General features: G+C 40.9%; 4 protein-coding genes across 6 annotated transcripts; 1 reads left to right on the top strand and 3 right to left on the bottom strand.

Moving 5' to 3' along the window:
- Positions 1-4,020: 4,020 nt before the first annotated feature.
- On the top strand, positions 4,021-8,334 carry LOC137938775 (inactive leucine-rich repeat receptor-like serine/threonine-protein kinase At1g60630). The gene is made up of 2 exons (XM_068783810.1): positions 4,021-6,460; positions 7,498-8,334. Exons 1-2 carry the CDS (start codon positions 5,155-5,157, stop codon positions 8,181-8,183), a joined length of 1,992 nt encoding a protein of 663 aa, XP_068639911.1. The 5' UTR covers positions 4,021-5,154; the 3' UTR covers positions 8,184-8,334.
- A 771-nt stretch (positions 8,335-9,105) lies between these two features.
- Positions 9,106-13,056, bottom strand: LOC137939219 (uncharacterized). Of its 3 annotated transcripts, none has more exons than XM_068784448.1 (5): positions 12,703-13,056; positions 11,878-12,000; positions 11,465-11,564; positions 11,040-11,155; positions 9,106-9,832 (listed from the first exon to the last, which is right to left on the bottom strand). In XM_068784448.1, the coding sequence occupies exons 1-5, from the start codon at positions 13,036-13,038 to the stop codon at positions 9,611-9,613; spliced, it is 897 nt and encodes a 298-aa protein (XP_068640549.1). In that variant the 5' UTR covers positions 13,039-13,056; the 3' UTR covers positions 9,106-9,610. The 3 variants fall into 3 exon arrangements, with proteins under 3 accessions (XP_068640549.1, XP_068640547.1, XP_068640548.1); XM_068784446.1 differs by having other exon boundaries at positions 11,040-11,164; XM_068784447.1 differs by having other exon boundaries at positions 9,107-9,832; positions 11,040-11,158.
- A 579-nt stretch (positions 13,057-13,635) lies between these two features.
- On the bottom strand, positions 13,636-16,924 carry LOC137939370 (uncharacterized). The gene is made up of 6 exons (XM_068784640.1): positions 15,752-16,924; positions 15,051-15,106; positions 14,719-14,949; positions 14,352-14,643; positions 14,071-14,267; positions 13,636-13,986 (listed from the first exon to the last, which is right to left on the bottom strand). Exons 1-6 carry the CDS (start codon positions 16,922-16,924, stop codon positions 13,833-13,835), a joined length of 2,103 nt encoding a protein of 700 aa, XP_068640741.1. The 3' UTR covers positions 13,636-13,832.
- Positions 16,925-22,072: 5,148 nt separating this feature from the next.
- On the bottom strand, positions 22,073-24,522 carry LOC137939113 (geraniol 8-hydroxylase-like). The gene is made up of 3 exons (XM_068784304.1): positions 24,022-24,522; positions 23,227-23,682; positions 22,073-22,879 (listed from the first exon to the last, which is right to left on the bottom strand). Exons 1-3 carry the CDS (start codon positions 24,520-24,522, stop codon positions 22,256-22,258), a joined length of 1,581 nt encoding a protein of 526 aa, XP_068640405.1. The 3' UTR covers positions 22,073-22,255.
- Between the last annotated feature and the right edge of the window lie 765 nt (positions 24,523-25,287).

A 25,287-nucleotide genomic window follows, 5' to 3' on the forward strand; every position in this document is an offset into this window, starting at 1 on the left:
CAGAGAGTGCAGAGAACGATACTTCTCCAACCTCTGTACTTCTTATAGGAAGTTAAGACGTCAAAAAAGATCTCCGTTCATCTCTTAATTACATAAATGCCATCACTTGTTAAAAAGATGCCCACTGGCCATGATGCATGATTCGATTCAGTCACAAATTTCATTTGGTTAATTCCGTGGCATTACTGTAAATATCTTAAAATCGACGGTCGTTTTTTAACGTCGAAATGGTAATTAAGTGGTAGCATGGCATGGGGGGACAGGATGGCTTCGTGCCCGAAAATGGCAGGTGGATCTATTATTCTATTTATTTCTGTAGTTCCACATAAAATATATATATAATATGGAAATATATAAATACTTGATATAGTAATATGAATAAAATATAAATAAAATACCGGGTCGGCCTTTCGAGTGTTTTTGGCTCCTTGCCGCGGCTCTTTTTCGATCAAAACCCCACCCGAGAAAGGCCATAAAAACAACACATATTCTGAGGGGGAGGGGGGAAGAGCGCCCGGTCGCCGAAATATTCGATCGGCCGTACGGTGGATGCCGGTACGGCAGATGTTACTCAGAGAAACAGAGCCACGGAGGCCGCCATCTCACCTTTAAAACAAAGGAAAAACTTATTAACTTGACCCAACCCGGGCCACCCCTGGGTTTGGAATTATAATTAAGCATTTAAGCTCTCGATTAACTCCATTTAACGTATTAATATTTGATAATTAAAAGTTAAATAAATTTTTATTCATCCTCTTTTAAGTAATTTATTAAAAATCATTTATATATTAAGATTCTTAAATAAAAATATTTGAAACGACCGATCTGTAATTTTTAGACGAAAATGAACTCTAACGAAGAAGGCAATTGATAAAGAGCTTAATTAAGAGTTTAATTACTATTTGAAATAAAATTTTGATGAAAAATGAAAGGGGTAGGTGTGACACTTGTTTTTTGTTCAACTTGAGGAAGTCATAGTAGGTCCATGTAATGATACTTTTAAGGCTTATATGAACTTATATGTGGTGCATTTAATCAAATAATGAAACATTGGTTGCAACTTCATTGTCAATTTCCCAAAAGCATCACCTAGTGACATGCCCTTTCATGTGTCATTGGACTATTCATTTATGTAATCTTATAAATGGTTGATGTACTAATAGAGTAGTCTTCCCTAGTTTTAATTAAAAGCCAAAAATGTGAAGATTAAGAGGTGTCAATGTGGGGTCTCATAAAGCAGGGGGTGGATTTGTCTTCTTAGTAGAGTGAATTTCTCTTATATTTTTTTTCTCGCTGATTCTGTATTTCCAAACAATAGAAAATAACTTTCTTGCTCATTTTTTTTATCACACGGAGAGTATACCATTCACCATACCCGATTAATGAAAATGGATATGGAACAAAAAATTTTACCCCATGGTCATAAAATAGAACAAATATGAGTAAAAGTTATTTCTTGACCGTGTACTCGATTAGCAAACTAAATAAAGAGATAACATAGTACGGGTTTAGGGTTTATATAGGAAGAACTGTTAGGTATACAACTAAAGTCCCACATTAACTAGAAGTGGGGAGGATCTTGGATATATAAGTATGGACATTACTTCTATTGGTAAGACGCCTTTTGGGGTAAAAGCCCGTAGACAATATCATACCAATGTGGAAATAGGTTTAGGGTTTGCTAAGACAAGTAATGTCTTCATAGATATATTGTCCATAACCATTTATTATACAGGGTTTAGGGTTTAAACAAGTAATGTCTTCATAGATATATTGTCCATAACCATTTATTATACAGGGTTTAGGGTTTAGACAAGTAATGTCTTCATAGATATATTGTCCATAACCATTTATTATACAGGGTTTAGGGCTTAGACAAGTAATGTCTTCATAGATATATTGTCCATAACCATTTATTATACAAGGTTTAGGGTTCAGGGTTTAGGGTTTTTTTTTATACAGGAAGAAGAACATTGTTTGACCTTTTGAAAGTACGATTTATGAAACATCTTAATAAAATGTTTGCCCCAGGAAGAATCATTGTTTGGACTTGGGAGAAAGGAAAGATCTTCATCTTTGTTTTCAATAAATCAAGTGAAAAATAACCCAAAAAAAGCTCCCATTCAAATGACTTCCCATCCTTAAAAACAGAGAAGAAAGAAAGAAATATTCGAATACAAAATTGTAGTCTTATTTTATATCCTCAACAAGTGCCATCATCAGTCTCTTATATAACATGAAAATTCTAAATATCGTATTAGAGCATTATTGTAAATTACATAAGAAAATACAATCGAATAAACATTAGTTTCTTTTGTGTGCATTAAGTATTCATTTTTCACATCAAGCTTCAAAAACTAAGGCTAAAGACCATCACTTACATGAATTACAATATTCATATTATATAATATCTTATTTTATATATTTTATATAATTTTGACACATTATTAAAAACTATATAACTTCAAATTTGTAGGTATTAACATATTAAAATTTTATATACATGATTTTCTAATATATTCTAAAATAATATTTTTAATCCTGACATATTATAAAACATAATTTTCTATATTAATATATTCTAACTCTTAATTTTCTAAATTATAAAACATAAAAAAAAACTTTTTATCTATTATATATACAATGATCATCCCTTGTGCTAATTAATTTTCCATAATTCTTTTTATAGAATTTTTTCGACTTCTCAAGTCCCAAACAAAATTTTGGATAAACGATGGAGTGGTTCCATCGTTATCGAAAATCAAATACAAATAAAGTAATAGAAGCAAACAATTTTATGTGGTCTGGAGCAGGAAACCCAACTGTATAGATTTTTATTACGGAGATTGAGAACAATTTGAATATATGAATTTTCCTATTAGGGCTATTAATTTTAATGGTTTTTTATGATTTTCTCTTTATGGTCAATTAAGCAGATAAAAAATAGAACAAAAATTCTTACTGGACAAGGAAACTCAACTGTATAGATTTTTTTTTGTTTGGCAACAGAGAATTATTGAGAGAAAAGAAAATAAGAAAGACAAATTGATGGAATTTGGGGAGAAAAAAAAGAAACAGAAAATTTTAATCGTCGAATTTTTAAAATATTATTAATTTACTTTTATTTTTCAATTTTCACGTGTATCCAAACAAGAGAAACTATATTTCTCTTCCATTTTGTCGTTTATTTTCCACGGACATCCAAATGAGAAAAAGTAAACCTCATTTCATTTTTTTTCTTTCTCTTTCTCTTATCTTCCTCTTATATTATAAATAAATAAAATAATATAAAAAATTAACTTATTCCGTTCCGTTTACATTATTATGTACACGGGTTATATGGATGCACAAAAAAGCCCAAAATCATTCCATTTACTCGATAATGGGCCTTCAAGGTGAACCCTACACAGTCCCAAACCCTTGGCCTTAGCACTCTTAACGGAATCGGTGCATAAAAATCCAATCCGTAGTCCTGGCGTCTACGAGCTCCTTCCCCCCTTTGTGCGTGAGAACTGACAAGTCCCCAAGTTTAAACTAATCGCACCACGGGTCCCCCCGCCCTGGCTCCAGCCTGTGTGAATCGATGGATAAGGAAGGGCACGGAAACCAAACATAGGGTACGTAACCTCCTCATGGGACACCCCTCCCTACGCCTAAGAACATTGTTAGACATGTTGACCAGAAGATGGTAAGAGGAAAATTACGTAGACGTGGCGAAATCTTAAGCCATGCATCGGCTGACGTGTTGAATGATGGTCCCACTGCTCGACATCCCTTTTCCTTCTCTGACAGTCGAGCTTTCATTTCAGTCACTGGTTTCCTGAGAGTTTGGCAGGTAGACGATCTGTCCTCTTTTACCTCTTTCCCTCTGCAATTCACACCTGCTTCGTTTTCATCTCCCATTTACTGATGCTTTTATTATTAAGGTTTTGAGGAGCCGGAGCAGGATTTTCGTGGGTCGATTTCTGTTACTTTTTTCATCGTTTGAAGATCATAGGGTGATTGCTCAGGAAACGAGTTTGTAGCTTGCTGTGAGAATTTCTTTTTTTTTTTTTTCTTTTTTTGCGGCTGACGTCACAGAGTGGGTCGTTTCTCTTTGGTCGGCACTTTGCAGGTAGTGTCGGAATCAGTGGCGAAATTGGTTCTTTTTCCATATTTCAATTCCTTCGGAGAATCTTCGTGGTCTTTCTCTGGAGTCTGGAGTCTTGACATCTTTTCTGTGTAATGACTCTGGCTCATTTGTCCATTTCTTATTTGGGTTTTGGAGCTTGTTTTTCGGTTTCAATGGTAGATAGAAACGGTTCATTTGCTGAAACGGATGAGGAGGTTGAGCTCTGATCAGTGATCAGTGTCATTTAAGTGGAGTTCGTCCTCGTCGGCGACGAGAGCTGGCAATGCGTTTGTGTAGTTGTTTCTGCTACTGTGTCGATTCTGTCATCGCTGATGTGTAAACGTATTGGATCCCATGCCTTTTAAGCTTCCCAACGAATTTGAGGGTTGAGGAAAACGAGGAAAAATAGCAATTGCTTAGAATAATCATTGGAGACGGGAGGGCAGCGGAAATAAAGCCACCCCCTCCTGGCAGTCTCTGAGTAAAGTCACGTGAACTTGTGCTCATCTACGAAGTTCAAGAGCGAGAAATGAGAAAAATAAGGCAGCTTTGTGATGGAATCGAGTTCCCGGGGAAATGCTCGGGATCTATGATTTCTGGGTGAAGGCCTGTCCTGAACTGCGTCTGCGTTGCTGGTTGGAGCTTGATGGGAGACGGATTTTGTGAATGGAAGTGTAGATCCTCAGATCTGATTCGAAACACTGAAAGCGATCCAAATCCGTTTGACTTCCAGTACTTTCTTGCTCGGCTCGCTCCTCCATCAAGTTGTTGGCCGTTACTAGATCGAGCAGGAGTACGAAGATGAAGGAAAATGAATTTCAGCTGCAAAAAGGGTGCGTAATGGCTTCCAATGTGGTGACTTGATGGGTTTTAACTAAAGGCAACAATTGGGAAAGAAACGACAAGAAAGGAAGTTTCATCTCCTCCATGGCGTTCGAAGACAGCAGTTTGCTGTCTGTTGAAAGGAGGCCTCGACTGAGGAAGTAGAAGAAAAAAAAACGGATATTTTTTCCTCTGAAATTTTGTTCTTTGTTGGCTTTTGAATGGAGTATTCCAGGTGCTTTCTCCTCTACATCCTCTTTCTTCTTCCATTTCACTTTGGTTATGCGAAAGCACGCGATGCAGAAGCGCTCCTTGGTCTGAAATCATCGATTGATCCGTCAAATGCGCTTCCATGGCCGGAAGGCTCAGATGTCTGCCAATGGATGGGCATCAAAGAATGCCTTAGGGGAAGGGTGAGCAAGCTTGTTCTGGAGTTCAAAAACTTGACGGGAAGCTTGGAAGAGAAGAGCTTAAACATGCTGGATCAACTCCGAGTTTTGAGCTTCAAGGGTAACTCGATTTCTGGCCCCATTCCCAATTTCTCCGGCCTCATCAATCTCAAGTCCCTCTTCCTCAATGACAACCAGTTTACAGGCGAGTTCCCCACTTCGCTTTCTACATTGCATCGTCTTAAAGTCATCGTCGTGTCCGGAAACAAAATCTCTGGACATATTCCTGATTCTTTGAATAAACTCCCTCGTCTGTACACTCTCCTGTTGCAAGATAATCTTCTTACTGGAGAAATTCCCCCTTTCAGTCAAGCTTCCCTTACATACTTCAACGTTTCCAACAATCTACTCTCCGGGAAAATTCCGGTCACCCCTGTTCTTTCCCTGTTTAATTCGTCCTCATTCTCGAATAACCTCAATCTATGCGGGGAGCAGACTCGGAGGCCCTGCATCGACAGCAATAATGCGCTCCCTCGTTCCCCCACCCCAGAAAGCTCCTTTCGATTCAAAGACGAGAGACACAAATACAAGAAAAGAAAAATGATCATAATCCTGGCTTCAAGCATCGGTGGGTTCTTGTTGGCATTGCTCTGCTTCGCATTGGTATGGAGATCCTGCAGGAATCGGGAAAATACCCGTGAGCCGTCGCGCGACAAGGGACTGGGTAAAGTAGAAGCAGGAGGCGCCGGAGGGGAGGGGCCTTCCGGCGGGAATAACGCGGCGGCGAAGGGAGGGTTCGCTTGGGACGCAGAGGGGCTGGGGAGCTTGGTGTTCTGTGGAGGGGTGGAGCAGATGTACAAACTGGAAGACTTGCTGAAGGCGTCGGCGGAGACGCTTGGGCGCGGGACTGTGGGCAGTACGTACAAGGCGGTCATGGAGTCCGGGTTCATCGTAACGGTGAAGAGGTTGAAGGACTCGAATTACCCGAGCTTGCCGGAGTTTCGGCGGCATATGGACGTTCTGGGGCGGCTCCGGCATCCCAATCTGGTGCCCCTGCGGGCCTACTTTCAGGCCAAGGAAGAGCGGCTCCTGGTTTACGATTACTTCCCTAACGGAAGCCTCTTCTCCCTCATTCACGGTACGTCTTCTTCCTCTTACCCTCTCACTGCAACTACTACTGTTAGACGGCTTACCGTGAGAAGAACCTGACAAGCCGTCCCTCAAGCATCTACTACGAACGTCCACCGAAAAACCGCTTTTCAGGAGCTTCTCACGCTAATTTGCGGTTAAATTCAAAATCGAATTCCTTTGACCGCCGATCAAAGCTCCCACCACCATAGATTCGGTAGTTTTAACGGCTAAGATACGTCATCGTCATCCCCTCGTAGCGTTTACTTGCGACCAATTATAATGGAGGGTGGTGGCCATGAAATAATGCTTGGCCCAGCGATCTGACATTGAATTGATCTCGGGGGTCATCGTATCTTCTTGCCTTGGAAACCTGTTAGCTGGAAAACTTCTCTCACTTGTCATCTTCTTCTTGATTTCCGAAACTTTTTCCCGAAACTAAACAACTCTCGTTGATCTGATCGAGAACTCGCGCGTGATTTTATTCTCCATAAAAAAGAACTCATCAATTGCGACCTACCCAGCTTTGGCTTTCCTCCTGAAAGATTCTTGCAAAACGCTACGGATGCTCCTCTATTCCGATTCCACCTTCTCAGAAGTCGCATGGAGTTTTCTCTTTCTTCTGCCTGCTTTTTCGGGGTTCCTACCTTCATGTCAGCCTTTTGGACGCATTTTCTTGTTTTTTCTGGACACTGTTGAGATTGCAAACTCATTTGCCTGTCGTCTCTTCAGCATAGACACGAGGTGTCTTTTTCTTTTATCTGTATTATGAATTCTCTGGTTTCCCACCTCTGCGGCCTGTACCCTTGAGTGACTAGTGCGTTTCTTGACGGGGTTACTGGTGTTCATGAGTAAATTATATAACACAGAAAGAAAAACTTGCAGTTGCGTCTGTATTTATTTGATGATAAAGGTTGCATCTTCCGCTGCATTCTCGATTGTTGTACGGAGAATTCAGGGGGAACAAAGTTACATTTCTGGAGTAAATGTTTGCAGCTAGTTGCTTTTATCGTTGGTAATGGGTGTGGTTCGATGTTCAAATTGCAGGGTCGAAACCTGCGGGTGGAGGAAAGCCACTTCACTGGACTTCCTGCCTCAAAATTGCGGAGGATTTGGCTGCAGGTTTAGTTTATCTTCATGAAACAACCGGACTAATCCATGGGAACCTCAAATCCTCGAACGTTCTCCTCGGCTCAGACTTTGAGTCCTGTCTCACCGACTATGGACTCTACGTCTTCCGATCTCCGGATTCGTACGAAGAAGGTGGTGTCGGTGCTTCTTCACTCTTCTATTGTGCCCCGGAATGCCGACCTCCTAGGAAATCCTTGACCCGGCAATCGGACGTTTACAGCTACGGCGTCCTCGTACTCGAACTCCTGACCGGGAAAACCCCATTTCAGGACCTTGTTCAGGAGCACGGTGCTGACATCCCGACGTGGGTTCGTTCGGTGCGGGAGGAGGAGACCGAGTCCGGAGACGATCCAGCATCCGGGAACGAGGCTAATGAGGACAAACTCATTTCCTTACTGAATATCGCTGTCAGTTGCGTTACTATGGTGGCAGATAACCGCCCGGCCATGAAGGAGGTGTTGAGGATGATCAGGGAGGCAAGAGCAGACGCACAAGTTTCTTCCAACAGCAGTGATCATTCCCCGGGAAGATGGTCCGATACCGTTCAGAGTTTGCCCAGAGTGCATGATTCCGACCATCACAGCTTTTCCGAGAGAGATTGATTTCGATTTTGCCCTGAGAATTTCTTGCTTCTTTTGGGACTCAAAATTCTTCTAGTTGTAGAGTGTGGTTGTGTAAAGGTATAAATGTTTCCTGTTAGAAATTGCTCATCTTCCGAATGAATGAAAATTATTAAATTTTACATGTTAAGAAGACAGATGATGGCACTTGTTGAGAAGCAGAGGACAGAAGACAAGACCACTGTCTTCCATTTGGATCTTTCTTTTTCTTCTTTCTTTAAGAAAATATGTAAGTCATTTGAGCTGGAGGGAGCTTTTCTGGGTTTCTTCTTCCTCCCTTACTGTGTCAAGGCTGTCAGAGATGCATGAAATAACGAAATGATTTATTTAATCAAACTGTGGCCTCCTCGTGGGCAAGCATGTGACTTGGCTGTTCATATATCAAGGCAGATTTTTTTTTTCAAAAAAAAGTGAACAAGATTGGGTGATCGTTTTGTCTTTCAGTTGTTCTAACCTTGTTTTTGATACAAGGTGAGAATAATAATAATAAATGGACACTAGTTTGAGGGGACAGAACGTCTTTAAAAGCCATAAAGCATCTCCTATTACTTGCTTTGTATACCCTTTTAAGAGAAGAGATTCTGTAATTAATTTCCACTGTCCAGCATTCATTGCCTTCTATATGTTAACAAACATAACTGAATCAATAAAGCCCAGTTACTAAATTTTACTTGTCAAATTACAACTTTAAACAGTCCCCATTTTCTCAATCATGTATACTAACAGGGAGTGACATAATTCCAGGGCAGAATACAAAGAATCCGATGAAATCAATGCAAACAAAAAGAGCAGTGCCCCTCCTCTCTATTAAGGGACAAACATGGAGCATTACTACTCTTCCCAAAGTAATGATATTGTTCTTAGGCTTCTATATATATTGAATACTTAAAGTCAGGGTCAGGATTTGATCAGAGCCAGCTATCCTTGAACCAAATTACTATACATTCATGAATGTCATTTATTGGAGAATGTCATAAAAATAACAACTTCATTTACCGGCAAGCTTATTTTACAGCAAATTAAAAGTCTGATTACAACTGAGTAGTAGACATTTACCAGTTTCTGTAGATGGCAATAACACTTAAATTGACCATGAGACGGTTCATTTGCACAGTGAAGCATGCTAAAATGGCCACAAATGATCATTCATGGACATGAGCACTCCTACCTGTACTTGTTTCTTCCCTTGCTTGAGACTGGCCCAAGGTACCAACAGCAAACCGTCTCCACCATCCAGACTTATGAGGAAACTTCCAAACTGCTGTCTTTTGTCAGTACCAATTGGCAAAACAACAAGCTTGAAGCCATGTTTCCAACTTCTAAAAGAGTATTATGCTATAGCTTTGAGTTGATATAAAACTCAACCATATAACATATTAGTAAATGGCAGCTGCTTGAAATTCACTATATCAAGCAGAAGGAACTGAATCTACCGGTATAGCCCGACCACTGATTCTATCAAGTGCCTTCAATCGGTTAGCCTCCATGCGAGCTTTTTGCTCTGCAGTAACTGATGACTGTTTAGAGCCATCATGTCCTTTATCGGTGACTTGGCCAACATCAAGAGTAGAAATCTTCTGAGGAGCTACTTCAACAGATACTACTTTGGATGCCAAAGAAGGACAAGGTTCCTGTAGTTAAAAAATCAGACTAGCCACTTTTGTTTTGAAATTATGAACTGCTTTTCATTAAAGAATAGTAAAGTACAACAGGAGAGTGTTTCAAGTCTCACAGATAGAGGGAGAGATCAACTCAGCCCTCTTTAACAGATGAACCTAATATGCAGTTTGCTAAGTGAAGACAAGGATACGACCACCTCTTTGCAAACTATTTGAATAATTAAAACAAATGACATCCTAATGGCACTCCACTACTAACATCATAAATATTAAAGCATTTCCACCTTCTGATTTTTAAATTGCTATCCAAACATTGTTTTCTTTTGTCTCAACCCCTACTATCAACTAGGTATGCAAGCCTCCATGGAGGCTCAGGCACATATATGATGAGATATCATCCTTATGTAGCTCTCAGAACATATCCTGGTAGCACACCCCTCGTGCTGCTAATAGCATATCTGACGGCCTAGAAAAGCAAGACATGCCCCAGCCCTCTCTTGTATGGGGAATCTCTTCCCATTGCTGATGATCTCTGATGCTTGGTGATTATATTATTTTTAATGAAATTTCCATAAGTAAAAAACATTTTCTTTTTGAATGATCTTTCTAGACATTGAAGACAGAGCATAAAAGGCAAAATGTATTTGGAAATTGAGGCAAAATGAAGTCTTAAAAGTATGGCTATCGAAAGCTATCCTCAACACTAATTCCGTATTATTTCCATAATAAATTTCTATACTTATTATTCCTAACCCTGTAAATGAGACTCTCTATGGTCTGAATAATCTTGTCAACAACAAACACACTACCACACTGAAAACCCAACAGGTTTGTTATCAAGCAAAAGAAAATCTATGATTATGATGATGATTAAATCCAATAGATAAAATAAAAATAAAGCACAAGAAGAAAAACATGTTTCGAAAGAAAAGTTGAAGGTTTTTAAACCAAAAAAAGATTTGTTTAAAAAAAAAGGATGTGTTCAAGGAGAGGAGATAAGGTTGTCATTATCTTTCTGTGGGTGGGATCACAGTAGCAACTTGGAGAATTGAGAAGAAAGTGTACTAATGTTATCTGTCATCGATTAACCAAGTACACAGTGTAAATGTCAATTGTACTTTTGCTTCAACAATGATCAGTTTAGAAAGGAAGAGCTCATTGTCAGGTTATTTGAGGGTTTAAATTTGCAGAATCAGATATTTTGGTAGGCAGCACTTACCTCGGATGCCTTCATATAGATCTCATCCAACATTTGTTCCTGAACATCATCACCTTCATGATTCTCTACCAGTGGATCATCGGCATTAGGAACTGAGAGATTCCCATCCATATTTTCTTCTGCATCTAAAAAACATGTCAGATGGTACCTAAAATCTGATGGAAAGGCAGAAACTGATTGTCCTAAGCTCAAACAGTGAGTAACCTACCACATAGCATGCACCTGCTAAATCTCCTGACTAAGTTCTAAATCATTAATCCTTGTTCAAAATGTAAATTCTTGCTCATCATAAGAATAATCTTACCATCCACTAAAACTAACTTGTATAAGTCAAGAAGAGGATTTAATTGAAAATCAGACAAGATGAATACAACACAAAAACACTGCAGTTCATGCAATAATATGAAGCAATATATGGTACCCACCTAATTCGTGATTTGGAGCAATATTTTCTACTGGTGGTTCATGCAACTTTGTAGGATCCCCGCCATTGGCAACTCTATCTCTTAACTCTCTAATACACAACTGGTTAAGAGCAACATAGTGACAGCAAGATGTAAGTAAATGAATGTTAATTTGTAAGAGAGAAAGTTAAATCGAAGTGATGAGCAAGTTTTTTGCTCATGAAGCAAGGTAAAAAATTGGAAAGCACAAAACATTAGCTTATGTAGAAGCAGCCAGAATAATCAATTTTTGGAATAAAACTATCCAATGTTCCGAAAAGGATCAGTCACTCCACTAGATTGTACATAGTCACGTGCAATTTCAAAGACTTAAAAAACCCAGCAAGGAGACTATTTCAAATGTAATTCTCGTTGACAACAACATAATGCCTTACCTTCACACGCTTTGTGCCACCAACTTTTTCCACCTTTTGTATGAACTGATCGAAGGAATAATAAGGAATCAAATGCTTGTGCCACTGGGCATATAAACCGATTACATTCTTTAGATCATTAGCCTGCAAAAAAGAAGACCAATTAACAGTTAAAAGAATAATACATAAAATACAACAAGCGGCCTGTAAAGTTTGAACATCTACCTAATAGTCTCAAAAATACCTATCTATGAGATACAGTAGAAGGATAAAGCTCAGCTTGTAATTCAATATTAAGAAGTCAAAACCACAAAATACTAGCACAGAGAATGATATTCCACTTCTATATGACTCGAAAACCGAAACCATATTTCTCGTAACAATTCAAGAAAACTTCATACCAAATGGGAATGCCAACAATTTTAACAAGAAATACTAGGCAAGTGACAAACAATGCCCTATTAAACTACTTCACGATAAAATTCAATCTTAGACAGAAGATTAGATCTCTAAGAAAATTTGTTGTAAACAAACCCAAAATCCATACTAAAAACATAGTACGACGTAAAGCTGCAACAGAATCCTCCCAATCAAAAGGAAAACAGACGCCGACACAACAAATGCACGCAGGGCGAGGGGGGAGGTGAAGGTGAAGTAGGATTCCAAACAAAGACCGGAAACCCTGAAACAAATAAAGAGATCTAAAATCCAGATGACTAAATTCTTTTATAATTAAGCTCTACAGAGTTGTCAACTGAGAGACTGGAACCGAAGACTGACCTCCTCGGAACATATAAACAGATCCAAAAACAGGTTGACTAAAACAATAACTATAATTAAAAATACCTCATGACCGCGACCGTGATATTTGAAAGCGCGAGGGAAATGACGGAGAACATAACCAAGCCCGTCATCCGACAGAAGAAGCTCCGGAGTGAGCTTCGGCCTGGTCCTCGGTAGCTTTTTAAGCTTTTTGGGTGCATTCTCCGAAGAACTCGAAGCACCAGGCTTGTAGGGACCTCGTGAAGAATTAGGGTTCGCACTAGGAATAGAGTTCGACTCGGGGTTAGATTTAGCGCCACCGTCGGGATTAGACGGCAAGACCGGGCAGTCTCGAGACCAGTGACCAGGTCGGCCGCATTTGTAGCAGCCAGTCGGTGCTGCTCCGCCGTTGCTCTGCATCTTTTCCGTCTCTGCTTCTCTTCCCCCTCACGGATCTCACCTCGCTTTGGTCTTTTTCTTCATTTTAAACTCGTTAGAGTTTTGGCGCCTTGGCGGGAATAGAAGCTTCCCGCGCAGCGAAAGGATGGGGGCGGTTAAACGAGGAACCCGGGCCCGACCGATCCGCATCACTTGTGAACCGAGTTTTCCCCCTGGTCACTGAACTGTGTCGCCTTGTTCTATACAGTTTTAGACTATATAGAAGGGGCTAAAAGAATAAAAATAAAACTCTGGTCCCCGGTCAGGATTTCCAAGTAAATATTTATTTATTTATTATTATTCTTAAAAATAATTAGTAAAAATAAGATAATAATTAATTTATTATTTTCACTAATTATTTTTTGTGAATAATATTAAGGAATAACTATACATAGATTAGTAAGAGTAAATATATTAAATTTATTAGTTGGGATAAAAATTTCCTAAAATCGCTAATTATTTTAAGATAGGGACCTAATTTCACATGGTATAATAGCAATTATTCATATATGAACTTCCACCTAAAGTCAGATCAAATGACCTCCTATTAATCAACAAGAGACCAAGCAAAGAATAATGTCACACCTATAAATAACTCAATTTTACTAACACCGGTTACAGGTATTTGCTCTCAACCGAGGCCGTATACAGATAATTAAGTATCATTTCAAACTGGAAACAGCATTCAGCTATCTGTGTCTTCTTCCTCCCATCATCTTGGGCAGTTTCAGTAGCAGTATAGTGTTTTTTTTTTTTTTTTTTTTTGTAATTTTCTTTTAAGTGTTTAAGGACCAGTCATAGTCTTGGTAGAAGATACTAACTGGTCCTCCGTCGCTCAACAGATGGGTCAAAAGACCAGTTTTGGACGCGTTCAAGTAATCGATTATCCATTTAAGAATCTCTTTCGGTTCTTCAAAATCGACGACATACCTACGAGAAATCAATCCGAAGAGGTGAGATTTCTGACTGGTTAACAGAATGGAGAATTCCGAGGGGAAGATGGATTTTGTTTACCATTTGATTATCCTCGTGAGATGCACACTCCGCTTCACCAGGTCTATTTCGATTCCACTCCCCAGGAAGAATTCTCTGGCTGCGAATCTCAGTTCTGCCTCGATCCCTTCGGCTGAGAAGAATCGCACCGTTGGACTCGACCTGGTTCCGTTGCAGAGTCCGAAGTGTATCAATGGGTTCACCTTCGGCATTGCCACCTGAATCATGATTGTTGGCATGCAGATTTGTGAGAATAATTCGCATGAAGTGATTATTATTTGGATAAGGAGAATCCTAATTACCTGCAGTCTCTTGTCGCCGGTGCCGAACGGCCGGGTCAAGGAGTAGGGTTGCCTTCTGTTCGATCTCAGGATCCCGTTCTTGATGGTTGTGAGGGAGTAAGGGTACCCTCCGATGATGTAATGGAAATCACCGTAGAACGTCCTTCGATCGATCACCCCTTCTGGGCTTCCTACCCTGATCACGGCGTGGATGACCATGGCGTTGTACAGGTTGAGGAAGAAAGCCAGCCTCTCGTTCTGCGACAACTCTGCAACGTTCACCCGTTGCAGGTCTTGAGCTAAGTTCACGTATCTGCCCAACGAGAACGATTCAGCACCCACCCACGTCCAATTTTAACCGTAACTTACATTAAATTTTTCTCAGTACCTGCGGAACTCCTCGCTGTTGCTGATCCCGGCGTAATCGACGTGACGCCGGTCGTCAGAAGCGTAAGCCTCGAGGACAGCAGACAGTATTTTGGTGAGCTTCCGGCCGACAGCCGCCGCAAGCTTCGGTTCCTCGTCGTTGGTCATTCCTCTGAAATTGAAGCACCTGGGAATGGTGGGTTCGTGCTCGAGGAATCGATACAAGTGGTTACCATCTTCGAAGTCGTTTTCCCTGATCATATCCAAAGACGAGTCTGTAAATCTCACCAACTCTTCAAGCTTTTTCGATCTCAGACAATCAATCGAACATAGCTCTGGAAATCAAACACTCACCTGAACACATGATGGATGAAATGCTTCTTCGCAAGAACCTTCCCAATCTCTACCGCCTACATCAACAGAAACAGCAATCCCACCATAAGAACTAAAAAACCAGGAAGACCCCATTGCAACGGAGAGGTTATGTAGCGTGATTTTTTTTCTAAACGACAGGCATGATTCACTCAATTCGATCACAAAAAACCGCGAAGCTCCATTATTATATGATAAGAATGATCATAATAGGACAGCAGTCCATAAATCGATCAAAGCAAGTGGCACTGTTTCGATTCAAGCAAAATCCCGGCTCTCGATGCGGATTTAATATCCGCTCGACGATTCAACCAAGATTGCAGAATAAAAAAAACGAGGGAACAGTGGTCAACCTTCTTCAATATTTAAAACAAATCCGCAGTCGCTAGAACGGAGAAAGAGAGACTGAAAAAGGTGCAAAACCTACTATTAATTAAATTTTGCTTAAAGTGCTCTTTTGGAGTTTCATCTGTTCGAGCAAATGCTAAATTAACCTCCTCCATCCCTTAATGGAAGCAACGTATGTAATTAAAGGGTGATTAATTTTCCTTAACTTGAACCTGTAGAGGACGATGGAGCGCTTCTCAATAGCTTCTCACGAAGATAGTGATTTAATGTTTTTTTGCAGAAAAAATTGTAATTACGTGTCGACATTTAATAAGGAAAATAAATCTGAAAAATACCTTTTTACGGCCGCAATCTAAGTGCTGAATTATCACCTCCACCATCTCCCTCCCGGAGAAACAGTTCTTCACGATCTTCATCTTCGTCAATCGATCCTGTATCGGCAATCTCTGCCTCAGCAGCCTCACGATCCCCACCATCTCGTCCGTCCGCTCCTCCTCCCGGTCGTCGTCGAAGCCGTACACCGGCGGGCTCGGCGCGCTGTCCGGACACCTCTGGCCGGAGATCTCCTTCACCTTCTTGTCGAACTCGCCGCTGTTTCTCAGAGAATTCAACACCGTCAAGCCTCCTAATAGCTTCTCGTTGAGGAAAATCTGCGGCACCATGGAGGAACCCGTCCGTTGGACCAGCTCCTTTGCTCTCCCGGGGAAAACGTCGATGTTGATTTCCACGAATTTGAGTCCCTTGGTACGGAAGAAGGACCGAACCGCGCTGGAGTCTCTGCAGTTTGATCTCGAGAAGAAGCTTATACGGCCCTTGAAGTTGTCCTCCTGTTTGAGCTGGACAACGACTTTGAGGCCGTGAAGGTGGATTTCGGTAAACTCGGAGGAATCTTTGGGCGGCTCCACGCCCTCTTTGAGGGAGGAGATTCGTTTCATTAGAGAAGAGGAGAAGCTGTTGCTGCGATCTCGGATGTACTTTCCGAGCGAAGGTACATCGTTCTGGCTGCCATCGGAGAGGGTTCGATCCATCGTATGGTGAGCATCGCCGTTCGAGTCCGGTTTCACGACACCGGGAGGTGGATTCGGCTGAGGGAAGTGAGAAGGAGGCCAGAAAAGCTGAGGTGCTCCGTTCGATTGAAGATTTCCAGCAACCTTGTCGTCGCAACCGTTACTCTGCGGGGGCGCTTCAAGAGGCTTCTCCACCTCCGGCTCACCGTTTCCGATTTCAACATCGGAGAGGTTCCCGTCGCTTATAGTTTCATCCATCTCGTCCTCACCTGGTTTTCCGCGGACCGGAATACTCTCCGCTCGATCCTGTTCCTTCATCCTTTCTTTCCCGAACAGAGGATTCTCCCCTCCATCCAAACCCACAAGCTCCTCTTCTCCCCCGTTCTGAACTCCACAACCTCCCTCCTTTTTTTGCTCTTTCCCGTCCCCGTCCAAAAACCCGTTCCCTGCCCGACTCCCCACGTGGAGAACCGCCATGCTCTGCGTCTCCTCGCTCGGCATCTCCATATCTCGCGCGCCAAAAGGAAATTCGGGTTACAGAAAGCTACAAGGAGGTCATGGAAAAGGAACGAAACATGGAAGGAAAAACCGATAGCTTTGGACTATGAGGGAAACCAGACAAAGCGGGAGGTTTTTATGGTTGAAATGCATAGAAGGAAATTTAAAAAAAAAAAATCGAAGCAGGAAGGTTTGAGGAAGAAGAAATAGAACGAGTCAAATGGTTTCTTGACGTGGACTATCGTTTCTTTTGGAGGAAAAAAAAAAAATATCGTCCGAGAAAAATAGAGAGAAAACTGAAACCGCCATTACGCGCGCCTCCCGCCGGCATTTGGCTTCATTTAATGACTAAAATACCCCTTTCAATTCAAGATACCCCTCTCAAATCCGGGCATGGCCAGACCTATCTGATATTCTATCTGGACCGTCGCTCTTGTGGGCTCCATCTCTAGAAAACCTTAACCTTGAGATTGGATATTGTGACAGAGAATTTCTTATATGTTCCTAGTATCACCCAATTTTATAAAAATCGGCTCAGAGCACTTGGTCAATGGAATGACCAGATCCAACCCAGTTGGACACTGAGTCAATTAAAATTAAAACATGGAACGAGTCTTCTCTCCTGATTTATAGGAATATGGAGTTACGGAGTGACTCGGAGGGAGTAGTCATAATCAGTGATGAGTGTATCATAGATATTTATTCATGTATCTAATGGGAGGAAAAAAATTATGCGTAATTAAGTGACTCGGTTGACTAGGTCAAGTTAATTAATTCTGAACCGGTAAAAATTTGATCGAGTCAACTAGGTTTTGAATTTATCTTAGATCTTTGAGTAGTTCTTATGTGAACAATAAATCAACTCGGTGGAGTTTTAAATACTTAGAAAAAATCTCCTGACGTAACTCTCTTATGTCATTTAGGAAATGTGAAGGGATAGATTCGTAAAAGCTCGAAAATTCGGAGCAACGGATTTCCCTACGCGAGTGACGTGTTATGTTTGCGAACCGGCTTGCCACGTGCATTGTTGTATCCGTCGTGTCAACGATATTTCCGGCGGACGGCTATTTAGATAGGTAAATTACAAAAATCTTAATTGGTTCAACTTCAAATTCGAATTTAAATTCAAGTGAGCATGTAATCACTTGCAGACTTGCAGTGACCCCTCCGCGAACAGTTTTTGCATTTCGGTGGCGGTAACCGAAGCAACGAAAGCGCGGGAGGGAAATAAGCCTGCCACAAACAAACTGATGGGTTCTTTTCAAATTCCCAAAAGTCTGTCATGAACTTGAGCGTAACGATTTATTTTTTTAAAAAAATGGAATTAGAGATAGTTCAGGATTTATTTTTAAAAAAAAATGAAATTAGTGATAGTTCAGGATTTATTTTGTATTAATTTAAAAAATTACTGCTTACCCGCGAAAAAGAAGGTTTTGTTAACAATTCTTTCAAATTAACGCGGGGAGCTCTCCACGAAGTCATTGCCCGGAAATTCTCCTTTCAGTTGCCTGATTTTCTTTACGCGTCTATTCACACCCCTCCAATTCAATCCTCCCATTTTCCATCTCTACGCAGTCTATATTCGAGTCTCTTACGTTTCTTTCTGCAGGAGACGGTGAACGAGTTTCGCCTCTTACTGATGATGATTCTTCCGCCCATCCACCTTGTTTTTTATTGCTTTCAACATATATTATCAGGTACGGATTTTTTTATTTTATCAAATTTGTTTTTCCTTCTAGCATTGACAAACCATTAAAGCTTTGGGTTATTTCTTATCTCAAATTCAAATGGCGATATTTCCTGTTTGCATTTATACATCATTTCATATCTTCTTTGGCCTGAAAGTTGAGTTGAATCCCTGGAACCTAGTCTGGCTTCATCGGCTGGCTTTGGTTGAGTGAATTGCTTGGGACTGTATTAGTTCCACTAATTGGTATTGTTTGGATATCTTCGACAATTGGATCAAAGCAAAGTACTCATGAGTCATGACCTTATCTAAACTGGTTGTTACTTGATGGTTTTTGTTGGTAAGTGTTAGCGTTGACTTATTGGAGCTGGATGAGAAATCAATGTCGATGTGGTTAGAAATGAGTCTGCAATAATCTAATGAAAACAAAGTTAAATATAACAGCAGGGAATGTTGTATTTCTGGTGATTCTTACTGGGCATATAGATATTCATTTGAAAGCTAAGGGCATTTGGATATTTATGTGTATATTTCAAAGGTCTATAGGTAATGTATAACGGATGTCAATATCCGCACTAGCTTTTGGGGATGGTTCACTAGGTAAAATGCAACTGCCTTCCCAAGAGCCCTTGATTATGATGTTTTGTGTGGATATCCAGATCTGAATTCAAATGTTAAGACTCTCTACTATACAAGAGTGTCTTATAGAATTGATTATCAATGGGCTTTGCAAGATTAGTAACTTATTGAGCACGACATAAAATTTAATAGACATGTTAGATGTGGGTTATTCTCTGATTCACGTCACATCTGTGTGATTAAGCGCTAATGTTGACAATGCATTTTGTCTTTATCTACTTCTATTGGTCAAATTGGGTGTAGACTAAACTAAATAACATGCATTGTATTAGTTCATCCATTTAGCCCTAAAGGTATGCTGGAGATGGCTAGAGTCTCCTTACAAAGATAATAGTTGAGCACGAAGTGCAAAAAATTCTTATTTTAACCATACCATTGATGGTTACTGTGCTTATTTGTGCATTTGAACAATCAAATGAAATGACACCATAAGTACCTCAAAATTCACAGTACTACTTACTATGTCCTTATAGAAGAATCTGTATAATTTGGAAAATAAAATTTGCATTTGGTTATTTTAAAGAAGAATAAACAGGGTTTTCTTCACAATATAGTAACTGATAATACACTTGTAGGAAGGTGAGAGGGAAGGAAATGTGGTCTGAGAAGTTTCAATAGTTAGTGAACCTCTTATTAGACATGTTCTGATTTGTATTTTAGAAATTGAGATGTTAAAAGGCTTTTGTGGTGTAGAACCAGATAGTGTCATTGCAAGTTCAGCAAAATTTCTTTACATATATTGCTTTGAAGTTTACTTATATCAAGGGTGAATACATTAATGAGACCCTACTATTTGGATAAGATATGATGTTGAACAAGGTATCCCCTGAAGTGACCAACTATAACATTTTAATATATGAGGCTTTTCAGTTATTGCCATATTTTTGTATTCTTTATTTGTATAATCAGAAGCAAAGGCAAGATTGTAATTCTGAGCAAATTACTTGTACTGAACTGATACATGGTTTGTATGAAGAGGAGAACACAAGGGACCAAAGAGTGTTTGTAGAGATGTAAAAATATGGTTTGTTTTCTGGCAAATTACTATATGAAATTCTGGAAGAACTATAGCAAATGGTGAAAGTTAAAAGCATTTAGACCATATGAAGAAATGGCTGGCAAGGGGCTTGTTGTCCTGCTCCTTATTTTGTGCTCTGTCTGGGAGAATATGGAAAGGTTGATTTATTGAAGAAGCAACTGAGGTGACCTGAGTATGGTGGGTTTAAAAACTACGATCTTTCTTTTCCTTTGTCCCTGTGGTTTTCCAAATATATTGAACCATAGGTGCCCTGTTGAGGATCCACCTTCGTCAAACAATGACCATGCTCAAAGTGCTTGAATTAATGCAGATCATACTGTGTTTGTGATGATGCAAAATTTTACAAATTCGTGTTTCTATAGTGGATAGATGCATATCAGGGTGATTTAATAAAATCCCATGATTGCTGTGTTCTATATGGAGACTGGAGGACAGTTGGATGCCCTTCATTCCAAAAATAATGTTAGTGTCATACTTTTGCTGTTATTATATCTCCTAAATTTGTAATTATACTGTTGTCTGGGTTTTACTGGTTGATAGGATGGACCACTTTTTTAATTCTCCTAATCTGTTAGGTTATTATTCGTAATATTCATAGGTTTACAAGTTGGTTTCTTCCACTCTCTATTTTACTTTGAGAGAAGAGAGGGCGAGAGAAAAGAGAGGCCGGGAGGCCAAGAGGCCTCTCGTGCTCTGCAACGGAGGTCGAGAGGGAGAGGAGGAAGGCGGACAGGGGGGGCGGCGGTGCTGAGAGCTCTGAAATTCCAGTCGAATCGTGTGCTTCGCTCGACTCTGCTAGCGAAGCTCTACGCTACGACATAGCATTTCCATTATTTCAATTATAGAGCCAATCACACAACTCTCTCTTTCCGGCCGTATGTAGAATCATCGGAGTGAGCAGCTGCTACCTTGGCGTTGGAGAGGAGAGGGAGAGGAGGAAGGCCGACGGGGGGGGGGGGGGGGGGGGGAACTCTCATCTCCCTTTATGTTACTAATAAACTTAAGATATTTGTACTCACTAATCCATGTGGGACTATTCCTTAACTTTGTCATGATCACGATTATTGTAAAGCCATGTGTCTTTCAACACTTTACTAAGCCCCAAAGAAGATAAATTGTTCACTCACGAGTTCAGTATCAGTTAACATGTGCTGCCAGCCATGTGTAGACAGGGACTTGTGTTTTTTGTAAAAGGTGAGTTGTCTCCAACAATCAATGGCTTGGAGAATTCACCTTGCTGGTGCAAAACCCACTTCAAGACTCTCAGCTTCTGTTGGAAAGATGATCCCCATCTCATAAAATTTCTATACTGAAACCAATTTTTCAGTTCTTATCTCAGAATAGAAGTTGACTTGTCCCAAAAAATTGAGTTTTTTTTCTCAGTAGTCAGTTGAATTAAGCTCCTCTCAAGCAGGATGGTTTGTTGGTTCTCCAAGCATTTTCATCTTGTGTATTTTCCGTATTCAACATTCATCCAGGTTAACCTTATCTTCCATGTCTGTTACAAGTTTGCACTCTTAGCATAATCTTCCAGGTCAAAGAAACTGTGAAACTGATTCAAGGTGCAGCCCCAGTGACTAAGATATCGTCTAAAGTATTGTTCTGTTTTTGTAGGATCCGAGAAGAATGAATAAATTACTTTGAGGTGTCATGTGAGAGCTTCGGTCAGTGTAAGTTTCAACTCTCATCTGCATCAGTACCTACCCCCGAATCTTAATTGTATTTTATTTTACTTTACCATCAAATTGAAAAACACAGTTTCTTTGAATTGAATACTGAATAGCATTTACCTCACTTCAACCCTTTTCCTTCTACCAAACTCTGATATGGATAATGATTGTATGGAATTTGAAAAAAAAAAAAAAGATACACCCGGAACAGAAATACAGATCCTGCAACTTGCAAGCAGATACAGTAATCACAGATACCGTCGCCTTCAATTTGCTGCTACAACACAGGTCTTCCCAATTCACTGCTGCTGGTAAACATGATCCAGCAGGCGAGGCTTGGGAATGCCCACCAGGGTCTTTCCCTTCTGTAGGGTAATGCCCACTTTCTCTGAATTGTCATGCAGCATCTCCGCGGGGAAGTTCCACTCAAACGCGTGCAGCAGAGACGCAAGCGAGTAGTGCACCATCCGGTGACCCAACGGCATGCCGACGCAGGACCTCCGGCCTGTCCCGAATGGCAGAATCTCGAAATCCTGGCCCTTGATGTCAATGTTCTTGCCGACGAACCTGTCCGGCCTGAACTCGTAGGGCTCCGGCCACACCTTGGGGTCCCTAGCCATGCCCCATACGTTGACGAACACAATGCAGTGCTTGGGAACTTGGTAACCGCATAATTCAGTTGACTCATTGGTCCGGCGGGGGATTAGAAGTGGAACACCGGGGTGCAGCCGGAAGACTTCTTTGACGACTGCCTGGAAGTAGGTGAGATTGGGGATGTCGGATTCTTCCACGAACCGGCCGTTGCCTACCACTTCGTCGAGCTCGGCGATCACTTTCTTGTAGATTTCAGGCTTTCGGAGGATCTCTGTCATTCCCCATTCTACGGTGCTTGATGAAGTGTCTGTTCCAGCTATAAACATGTCCTGCATGGCCGAAAACAGAGCGCATCTTTCATTAATGGCTTCTTCCCAGTTATACAGGTTTAAAAAAAAAAAAAAACACAAAATGTATGTTGCATTAATGGCTTCTTCCAGGTTTCATTTATGCATAGAAATAGATAAGAATAACACCTATGGCGGGCCTCTTTGCAGTTTTATTTAAGAATGTCAATTGATAAGAATAACTCAGAGAATGTTTCATTAATGGCGGGTTTCTTCCCTGTTTCATTTAAGAATGTCAATGGATAAAAAAGGGAATCAGATTCACAGCAAATCTGCATTCCCATAACTCAATTTTTTCACTACAAACGTGATTCAGATAGGTCACTTACCGATAGCATTGCCTTGATGTCGACTCTGGAGAATTGCTGCAACTCGTCGTCCTTCTTCTCACTCCTGTAATCCAAGAACACGTCCAACATATCCTGTCTGCCATTGTCATTGCTCTTTATCCCCTTCGTCCTCTCTTCGAACCTCTCATCGATCAATTTTTCGAAGAAGTCATCGAACTTCTTCACCACCTTCCACACCCTTCTCTTCAATCCCTGTGGGTCCAACACCTTCAAGGAGGGGATCAAGTCGGCGAGATTGGGAGCTCCCACCACCTCGAGAATCTCCCACACCATCTCCTTCAGCTCCCTCCCTTCCTTCTTACTGTTGTCGAACAGGCTCTTCGAGCATACCAAGTTGCTGACCAGGTTCGCCGAGACCACGAACGTCGAATCAGCGATGTTCCTCGTTGTCTGAGTTTTCCAGGCTGCATAGAGATTCAGAAGTAGACCCTGCACCTGTACAGACAAAAACAGAAAAAGAAAAGCATCAGGTAAAACTCACAAAAAAAACAAGATGAGTGGAAACAAGTCAAGAACATCCAAAAATATCATTGATAATGCCAACGCAACGACAAAATTGTTGGAATATTGTCTTGTATAAGATCCGTGGGTTGCTTTCTGAATAGATTTCTTAATAGATTGGAGCTTTCTAGCCCAATGGTTTCAACAAAAATCATCCATTACAAAAAACAGTAAAAGGATCATCATTATCGATCATAACCCATAAAAAAATGGGTCCAAACAGTGACGCGACGTTTAAAAATGAAAATTCACAGCAAAGAATTAAACAATGACCTGTTGCTTGCGAGCAGGCTGCAGGAGCTCCAGCGCCCGAGAAGAGAACAATTCAGTAGTCAGGATCTTCCTCAGCAGTCTCCAGCGAGCTCCGTAAGGTACAAAGACGAGTGAGGTAGCGTCGTAAGTGACGCACCGAACCGCCTCCGTAATCGTCCGGCTAGAGAAGGTTATATCCTTGTGTTTAAGGATCTCTTTGATGATCTCTGGCGAGGAGACGACAATCGCCGGCTTCTGCCCCATTCGAAGGCTGAAGAGCGCACCATGGGTCTTGGCGAGGTGGTAGAGGTCTTCGTGCAGGCGGTCAGTCAAGTAAGGAAGGTAGCCAAGGATCGGCCAGCCGACGGGTCCCGGCGGCGAGTTCCGCCAGTTTCGTCGCCGAAAGACGACCTGGAGGAAAAAGAAGAGGGCGATGGCGGAGGCGGTGGCGATGAAGGTGGAGAGCGAGAGGGAGGAGACGTAAGTAATAGCAGAGGATTGAAGATTCTGAAGGACCTCCATTGCTGTTTCGATGCAAAAAGCCCATAGCCATCATACTATATATATAAGCTGCTGGAAAGGTTGGGTTCGTTGGACACTGGATACCCCTGTAAATTCCAAAATTCCATAAAATTCCCTTAGTAACCTTGTCGGCTGTTACAGGTATTTAACATTTTGAATTTGGACATATTAATACGATTAAATAACATATTACTTTTTAAATAAAATTTTAACCCAAGATAAAACATTAATATACATATACATCTACTAAAAATTTTTAAAAAAGTTTAAAGGAATTTTGCAGTAAGAAGAGGGTAAAAATGGAAACATAAGTTTGTGGGAGCTTTTTTGGTGTTGTCTAGACGGGAGAAAAAGAAGGGGCGAGGAGCTCGTGGGAAGCTTCGTCCTTCAATTACATGCAAATGAAAATTTTCGTTGAATTTTTCGGCTGCTGAGGCCTAAGCCCAAACGTGGAGCTCGTGGGCGGTTTGGTTAAATAAATCTATGACCACTTCGGTTCGTGAGCGCACCATGGTTAAAGGGTTTTTGACTCACCGAGTTGACAAAAAATTCGATCTCAGGTTGAGTTATGGGTGTCAGACTTGACCGTTCTATTTAGGAGTCAGACTTGACCTTTTCTAGAGTCACCCTCGTGGCTCCAAGTTTGATTATTAGACTCATGAATCTAGGTTATATTTCTCGAGTTTGTCCCAGCCCAGCCCAGCCCAGCATAACATTTTGCAAATCCATAAGTGGCTCGGATGGGCTCAGTTAAATTACTACTTT

This window comes from Aristolochia californica, unplaced genomic scaffold (assembly GCF_029961685.1).
Source record: "Aristolochia californica isolate CCGP_79_NKW_82.1479 unplaced genomic scaffold, dmAriCali1.0.hap1 SCAF_8, whole genome shotgun sequence".
Taxonomy (NCBI): domain Eukaryota; kingdom Viridiplantae; phylum Streptophyta; class Magnoliopsida; order Piperales; family Aristolochiaceae; genus Aristolochia; species Aristolochia californica.